We start from the raw sequence: 8817 nt of genomic DNA, 5'->3' as shown, positions 1-8817 counted from the left end.
TATGCATCATTATTTATATCATTTTTATACAGTTACAGAAGAAAGGCCCGGTCATATACTATCGCATCATTTGCACGAGTACAACATTTAAGGTAAATTGACTACAAGCATGTTTTCTTTTCAAATGTTGTCCTGCTAAAAGACAACAACACTCCACCAGAATATCTTTTTTGTATCTGACTTTGAACATGTGACATCAATACTGATCAATGGTGCATTTACGGTTTAACAGATTCCAGTGAACTTATAACCATCAATTAAAACCACTAAAGTGCTTTGTAAATAAATTAGTATTTGGAGTGGAGTAGAAATATAGAGTAGCATACAAATAAATACTTATTAGAAATACAACTACCTCAATGTGTACATGATGTACTTTTTCTACTGATAGGCAGTGACAATATTTTCTGTTAATTGAGGAGTATTTTACACCTGTGCAGCAAAGTGGACACATTTAGCTGCTTGCAAGAATACAGAATCTGTAGCTTAGCAACCAGCTTAATTAGTTTGACACCTCTATCATAACCTTATTTTGTGCTTTTCTTAAGAAATGATTCCCTTAAATATTACAGGATCGCTTCTGTTTTCTGCTTTTCTTTTGAAATGAAAGGCGAATGTCTCATAATAATAATAATAAACCTTATGAGCTTTTTGTGACTCATGTTGCCGTGCAGTCAGCGTTGCTGTACTGTATGTTCATCTCCTGCTGTTTAGTGCATGAAAAACTCCATTAATGTTCTAAGAAATACATCTTTCAAGATAAAGAAAAGAAGGCCACCTGTTCCTTCACCAATGATCATTAAGATGGAATATATTGTATATAAATGTGCAGTCCATGACAGTATGTTCCAGTCATCTCTAAAGAATGATGAGCTCTGATTTAGTGCAACGTGATTTTGCTTTAGAGTTGTAACTTAGATAACCAGGCAGTGGCTGTAGACGATCATTGTGAAAACAAAGTACGCATTGCTAGTCATTGAAGGGACCCTTTCTTCAGGTCGGACCTGAATAGTGTGAGCATGTGCTTTGGTAATCTGACCTTGAATCTCCGCGGTTAGAGGGACACATGAGGCAGCAGCCCATTGGCCGGTGTGAGGAACGGCTTAACAAATAGTGGTCTACAGTATGCATGGCTGATTAAACTTAGACACAGAAAGTCCTCTCTGTCCACAGCTCCAGAGCCAAGAAAACATGCGGCAGGGAAGGGGGGAGACAGCTCTCCACAGCAAAACACACTTAATAGAAACCCTACCCACTACCCAAACAACTTGACTGAGAAGTTTCTTATTCGCGCCACGATCACTTACTATATAACACTAACAAGGTTTTGTAGGCAATTCATCCTCATAGTAATAAACATTTGAAGCCGGGTCTTTTGTAAACAAGCGTCAAATATGGCATTCAGAGCTCCATTTAGTATATAAAAGCCAATGGAAAAGGCTGCCTGCAACTAATAATGTTCATTGTCAATGCATCCGTTTATGATAATTAACTAATTTATTTCCTTCCAAGATGCCCAAAAGTTTAGGAATTGTAGTATTACGAGTCCCAAGAGCCCAAGCTGTCTATATAGGACATATTTGATGTAAAACCAAATATGTAGCAAAGAAAAACTGCAGCGACTCCTCACATTGCTGAAGCTTGAATTACATTGTGTTTTAAGCTTTCTCTTCATATATTACTCAAACTACTAATACATTGTCAATTAATTGTCTTTCTGTCAACATATTATTTCTTTCGGCACTAATATCGTTTACAGGGACAATCACATTCAAAGGTAGCCCAAAATGTAGAAACTTTATGTTATCAGCAGAGACAAACACAGCGTTACGTAAAATGCTTTTGTATTAAGTCTTTCAAACTGACAGGTGGATGGCAGAAGATTTTGTCCAAAAAGAGAATTACAATTACGGCACATTTAAAAATGTCATATTGTTTTTAGAAAAGAAAAAGAAATCTAGATAATACAGACATGGCTTGCCATTCACTGAACCATAATCCTAGTAGGTTAAAGTTACTTTGTTGTTCTTGTTGGACTAGTACCTCGAGAAACGGCCTGAATCTGACCCTGAAACAGCAGGTCTGATACAAGCTTAGCTTCCTGATAGTAAAATAGGAGTAGGCTATTCTCACTTTGACACCAAATGAAACTAGATTGTTCACTGAAAACTGTTAAAAGTTCTGATTGCCATCAAGACGCACTGCAGAGGAAGTAGGGCTCATCAGTTGGCACAGTCACAGGAGTTTTCTTAGGAAGGCACTTGACATGGGGTTCCCCATGAAGCGACAGCAATGCACTAAGGTCCTTCTTTGTGCACACTGAGGTGGGACAACGTCAGCAAAGTGCAGGTTCCATGATAAATCCACTTTCGCCAGACCGGAGAGGGGGGATAACAACAAAAGCTCCTAACACAACTCCATCACAGTCCACAGCTTCAGATAAAATATGTTAGTGGGAGGAATCTGCGTCTCTTGGATCCCACTTGACCTTTAGGGGAAATAAATTGTAGAGATCTGATTTGAGTAACCCGGGAAAGGCTTGAATGGTGATTGTTACGTTTATTGGCGATTTTAAGTGCTTTCAGGCCTCCTGCTGTGTCATTTCACCCAAAAAGACATTAAAAGTAGCCAATCCCAGCTCTGTCTGGATTTAGCATGACCCCACCACCACCCAAGAAATATGGACCCAGCCCAGAAGATGTAACAGTACAACTCAACAAATAAAAACACCAAAAGAACTGTCTCTTAGGTTTCACAATAAGACATTCCCATTGAGGCACATTTCCAGAGAAGTGTCATATACAAAGCTGTTTAAAAAATCCAAAAACATTCAAGTACTTTGTCATGTAAACACTTTTTCTAGACTATAATACATAATCGATTGTTGTCTTCGTTGATTTGTGTTTGTGTGCAACAATAAGACAACAGTGTGAAGAGAGAATGAATAGGCTTGGGGGGGGAAGCCCGCAGGACAAGTAAGAAGCAAAATTTCAGCCCGGATGTTTTTCTGGATGTTTTTCATGTTTTTTAGAGCAGGACACATGAACAACACTGGTTACCACCACTGGGAACAGTTGAATAGTTCATCTGTCTGACTATTTCTGCAAATAGTTCGTCGACCGAGCCTTTATTTTTGGCTGAAGTTTCAATAAAAGGGCAGCTCCATTCCTGGGCCAGCGCCTTTCCTTCCCCGGAAGACACCTCTCTTTCCCCTTCCAGGTCCACCTTGTTTCCCACCAGGATCATAGGCACCCTCTCGTATCTCTTCACCCGGATGATCTGGTCTCTCATCGGCTTGATGTCCTGGAAGCTCTGCTGGTTCACCAGGCTGTAAACCAAAATAAAGCCCTGGCCGTTCTTGATGTACAGGTCTCGCATGGAGGCGAACTGCTCGGTCCCCGCCGTGTCCAGGATCTCCAGCACCGACGGGGACGAGTCCACCTCGATCTCCTTCCGGTAGAAATCCTCTATCGTCGGGTCGTACTTCTCGATGAAGGAGCCCGTCACGAACTGGACAGTCAGCGCGGATTTCCCGACTCCACCCGAGCCCAAAACAACCACTTTGTACTCCCTCATGGCTGGGGGGTGAAAAAAAATAGGCAGACACTTCCTTTTTTCCGCGACGAAGCCTGCTCTGTCTCTCCCACCCGCTGACCAGCCCCGATGTTTTCAAAGCGAGCAGGCTGGGAAGGCTGCCCTCTCGCTCGGATAGGAGTCAAATCCCACGCCGGCAAATCCTCCGAGCCTGCTGGGTGACGGACTGCAGATCCGAGGAGAATCACCGCTCCTGGACATTAGCGTGGAAAATTAAAGCACATTATTTTTGATCGCCCTGTATTGTGCAACGGCGTTGGGAAGCGTGATCGCTTCTCTCCTCTTGCATGGCGTTTCCTGCCCACATCCTCAGCGCGTCAAAAGCCGAGGCACAGTTCCGTTTTCTTAAAGGAGCCGTCACCCGAAACCTCAGTCAGAGCCGTCAGATGACCAGACAGATCCTGCAGGCGCGTGCATGTCTGTGGCCTCTCTGCATGACCTCTGCCCTCATACATGACGACCAGAGGCTCTTCAGATGCCCACTGTCACTTTAATCATGTTAAGCATGCATGCTAATGAGGTCATTTATTTACATATGTCAGCTTACTTATCAACATTGTATTTATAATGCAGAAAAAAGAGGATCCTGCATGTTGCTGTCGACATTGATGTTCAGATTAAGCACATTTGTATTATTTATTTTATTATTATTATTATACGTTTACCTATATGACAATGCATCAATTGAAGGCCTTACAATTAAATTCACATTAGATATTGTTACCACATTTTCTTTGTATTGAGGAGATTGTATGATGGTGTTTAGTGAATGTTGTAACATATCCTGCTTTATATTGTTGTTGGTATCTCAACTATATTTTTTAATATTGTTTTAGTTTACATTTGTTTACATTTTAGAATTGTTTATTTCTGCTCTTAATTGATCTTATGTGCAAAGCCTTGTCTTTTATGCTGCTGCAACGCAAACATTTCCCAAATTGGGATCAATAAAGTACATATTATCCTATCTTTGTGTCCCCATCAAATGATACAAGGAAGTTTACATGATCACAGAATATTATTATTTTGTTTTCTGAATAGCATCTAAATGAAGTTTTACACAACAGGAACCATGAGGTTTCTTTTATTTATTGATCTTGATCTGTTTTTATAATCCCATCAGATCACCTATGGACATCCAAAAAGTCACCATGGTGTCACAGCATAATGATAACAAATACAGCCTGGAAAAGTACCCTGTTTCTGAAGAGAACATATGATGTCTTTGTGTTTTAACTTTATCTCAAACAATTTGCAGGTTGTGTTTTGCGGGAAGAGAATATCTTCGTTCATATCTGATTCCAGACTGGCTAACATAACACCCATGCCTTCTAAATGGAAAACACTCTCCAAACGATGGTAGGATGAATTCAGGATCCAGATGTTATGTGAAATATTCATACACAGTGCAATGGAAGGCATGTTGCGGGTTCATGTGTGCTTGATCTATCTTTTTTTCATTATCACTTTTGACCCAGATGAAGCACATAATGCCCTTAGCCGATCAATTAAATTAATAATGATATCATTCTCTGTGGAGCTGCTCCAGTCTTGCTGACTTTGAATCCTCAAGGTTGAACTCTGAAAGAATATAGAACAACCTATCCTAGATTGTGCCCATCATATATGAATTAAGCAAAATTCAATGGGAAATCAATACTTGAAGGTTGACAATGCAAGACAGATAATCTGTACATTATAACATGGTATTCTTTAACATGTTTATTAATGAAAAGGTTGACTGAGAATATCTGCATTTACTAAAATACCCACTACCCCATACATCCAGCACACACAGAGGCAGTGACCACACATATGTTGCATGAGCAAATCAAATATTGTTTTATTCAGATTTCAAATTCAGATTCAGAGTCAATTATGGCAACAATAAAATGTGCATAAACAAATCTGAAGGCAGAATAGTACATTATTGTGAGGAAACTGTTAGCAAATATATAATCGGTGGTTGCATTTACAAGTAAAAAGCAGTCAAAGCGTACATGTGCCCCCAGCAGGGAAGATAAACCATGGCTCCAGCCAGGAGACTGAACATCTGGTTTGGAGAAAAATGGTGCTTTGGTTCTGTAGCAACTAAACACAGCAGCCTCGGGTCAGAAACATGTTGACCAGGTGACTGTTACATTCATTTCAAAGACTAATTTGCCAAATACGCGTTTGGTATATAGTGAGCCTTCGCCTGCTGAGTGCACAGCTGTGATGGCACAAACAACTTCCCGTGAGTCAGTGTGGACTGTAATTATATGGCTATAAGAAAGTACCCGGGTGGATGAGTGCTAATATTTGATCATTCTTTAAATAACATGTTTGCTTGGAAAATATTTTTAACACACAAGAGTAAGATGACTTGTTTAAGTTTAATTTCTCCCTGCTGTTATCTACTGTTTGTATATTTGATTAAAATACATATTACTGTGTATTCTGTAATCTGAATGTGTTATCTTGCTTTACATAACTATGCGTTTTATTTTGTTTACATGTTTGTACTTTTACATGCAGTCAAATCAAACGAAAATCCAAACAAATTTGAGTTGTATGTTTTAACTGTACCATGGGAGCAGCAATACTGCGCGATCAAGTCTAACAAATGATATGGATATTATTGGATATGTCATCCCACAAGAGGGGTGGAGTAAGCATGACATGGGGATTTATTCCCCTTCGACATTCCCTTGCAATACTATTGATAAAATAAGACAAAAAGCGCATAGCTTTCTCTGAATGCATTGGCCAAGAAACTAGTGCCCTTCTTTGCAAGCAAGTTTTTTTTTAGCTGGTCTTCTAATTTAAGAATTTAAATTAATCTAACAAAATTCCTTATAATTATAGATCTTTTTTATTCAAAATAATATCTCAATATGATACACATTTTTTTCTCTGTTCATTTGACTATATACAGAAGTGCAAAAAGTCAACCTTCGTCCCTTAGGTTAGAACTCATCATCTGCAGCATTTCGGACCTCTCCAGTCTGGAGAAGTCTTCTCTCTCCTAATCTCACTATCCACAACATCCAAAGACCCGTCAATCTCACTGCTCGTTTTGGCCTGACATTCAGGGCAAACTTAAGAAATATTCAAACAAAAGTACATATCTTTTTGAAATGGATACAGTAGAAAATAATTTTTACTCTAAAACATGGACAATCTATATTTCAATACAATATATTTTCAAACGTGATCTTGACATGTGACAAGGAAAATCTAAGTTGGTTAAAACATTAGTTTTTTTTTTCTCTGCCAGTGGCAGCAAATTAAATGATCTCATTCCTTGTATCAAAAGTCTTTCATCAACAAAATTAACTGATAATGTAACATCATCTGTAAAAGACATCCAGCTATATGAATGAAGTGAATATTTAAAAACACATGATCATTTATATGGTTTGAAAAAGTTATGAATGTCATACTACCTCAAAATCTACAACGGCTATATCAATGTTGTCAAGTAATATATAGTAAGGCAAAAAAAGAAAAATCTACAACTACATACCTCAAATAGATTCAAATCCTTAAGTAGTACATAACACAGAAGTTCAATGAAATTTAAGAGAGTAATTGTTACTTTTACATAGAGAGAAAGAACCAAAAAAAGAAAGAAAGAGATCATAAGCGGCACGTGAGACATCTATAAAACATCATTGGTGTTCTTTACCTGCATGGTGATTGAAAGTACATTTGATTGGGCTCGGACCCATTAATTGTAATCTAAGGCTTTGTTAGGTAAATTACAATCGGTAAAGACACACTAAACACCTCTCTGAAAACAAAAAGGGATGTGATCATAAAATTGACAGATGATAAACATGTTTTCTTAAGCCTCGTGAGAGATGCTTCTGTAAGTCTCAATGAGTATGATTGAGAGAAAAACTGTGCTTTGGTTTCTGTAGTCAGATCTACAAGTGAGTAAGAGCTTCCATTTTTTACTTGGAAACGTTTCCTCAAAAGCGAAACTTCCCTTAGGATGAGTTGTGAAATCAAAACAGGGTGACCAGACAAACAATCATTCAAGTGCACATGTGGTTTAAATGACCTAATAGACCTTTGGGTCTGATGTTGTAATTTCTCATCAATACATGGCTCAACGGTGCTTCTTTGAGGCACAGTTTTAGAGTCGCTCCTCTTTAAAAGAGGCAGAACAAGGTAACACAATGTCAATTAAAGCTACACCCTCTTCTGAACCAGGCTTTAGAGTCAATGGACTTACACAACGTAATCCCAACAAATAAAAACCATCACTAGTCTATGAAAAGAGGCATGACAAAAAACCCTCCATTTTTGATTTTAAAAGATAGAAACGTCAACAAAAGAAACACAAATTTGGCGAGAACCCCACTTCTAAATGAATTAATCATTGACATTGAACGTAAAAAAAAACAACTCGCAACGGAGATTCTGAAACCAAACAATACAAAAAGAGCCATACATAAAAAAGTTTACCATCTGTAAACAAATAACACTGCTGAGATAACACTCTGGTTTTTAGCTGTATGGCCTTGATGGCACATGTCAAGGTGAGAAAAAGCCTGGCTGTGCTTTCAAGGTACACAGGTATGTTGGTTTACCCAGAACATTCATACGTCCAAGACCCTCATTTCATCATCTAGTTTCACTAGTAGCCGTAAAAACACAATACTGTACATGCGTCATTCTTTTGGAGAATACAATTCCTCTTCAAATAATTGTGCCTTTCAGATTTTAATTCATATTCAAGCTGCATGTTTGCATTACACTTGTAAACTATGAAATATGGCTATCAATTTAAAAAATATATATAAAGCAGAACAAATAAAAAATAATCTTGGTCTACTAACGTACCAGCACTGGATGTTGCTTTTATACAACCCCGCTCTTGACCTTCTGCGTGTGTGTTAATGATACCAATTAGAACAGATTGAGTGCTATGATTTAGGCAGACACAGAGGTGTAATGTGAACGCTTCCCATAGAGGGACACACACTGACCCGGCACCAAGAAATCCCCTTCTTTTGGCTGGACGTTTAATTTGATATCAAATTCTTCTTGAGATTGATATGTGGGAAGATGGCACAGATCATGTGTTGCACCTTTGATGTTTACAAGTGTGATGAGACCATCGTCGTGGATCGGCTAAGAGATGGCAGACCCTCCTCGTCGGTTATGTACATATAGGCTGAACTCTTTTGGCTTGGACGGTGCCAGCACACATTCATTTGATCTGTAAGACAT

At 38.6% G+C, this 8817-nt stretch overlaps 2 protein-coding genes across 14 annotated transcripts in view; both read right to left on the bottom strand.

The window, feature by feature from the left end:
- Window positions 1–1778: 1778 nt before the first annotated feature.
- On the bottom strand, window positions 1779–3928 carry LOC117532706 (ras-related protein Rap-2b-like). The gene has a single exon (XM_034196138.1). The coding sequence runs from the start codon at window positions 3574–3576 to the stop codon at window positions 3028–3030; it is 549 nt and encodes a 182-aa protein (XP_034052029.1). The 5' UTR covers window positions 3577–3928; the 3' UTR covers window positions 1779–3027.
- Window positions 3929–5412: 1484 nt separating this feature from the next.
- The window catches only part of LOC117532724 (muscleblind-like protein 1), a 42664-nt gene continuing 39259 nt past the window's right edge, over window positions 5413–8817 (bottom strand). For all 13 annotated transcript variants that reach the window (XM_034196169.1, XM_034196166.1, XM_034196168.1 and 10 more), the window contains one exon: window positions 5413–8806. The gene's annotated coding sequence lies outside the window, so the exon portion shown is untranslated. The remainder of the gene's footprint in view (window positions 8807–8817) is intronic.

This window comes from Gymnodraco acuticeps, unplaced genomic scaffold (assembly GCF_902827175.1).
Source record: "Gymnodraco acuticeps unplaced genomic scaffold, fGymAcu1.1, whole genome shotgun sequence".
NCBI lineage: Eukaryota > Metazoa > Chordata > Actinopteri > Perciformes > Bathydraconidae > Gymnodraco > Gymnodraco acuticeps.
Note: the sequence above shows the minus strand (reverse complement) of the source record. Positions and strands in the feature narration are given on the sequence as shown.

Excerpts from the sequence above, each read along its gene's own strand:
- LOC117532706 (XM_034196138.1), bottom strand. The coding sequence starts at position 3,576 with ATGAGGGAGTACAAAGTGGTTGTTTTGGGCTCGGGTGGAGTCGGGAAA.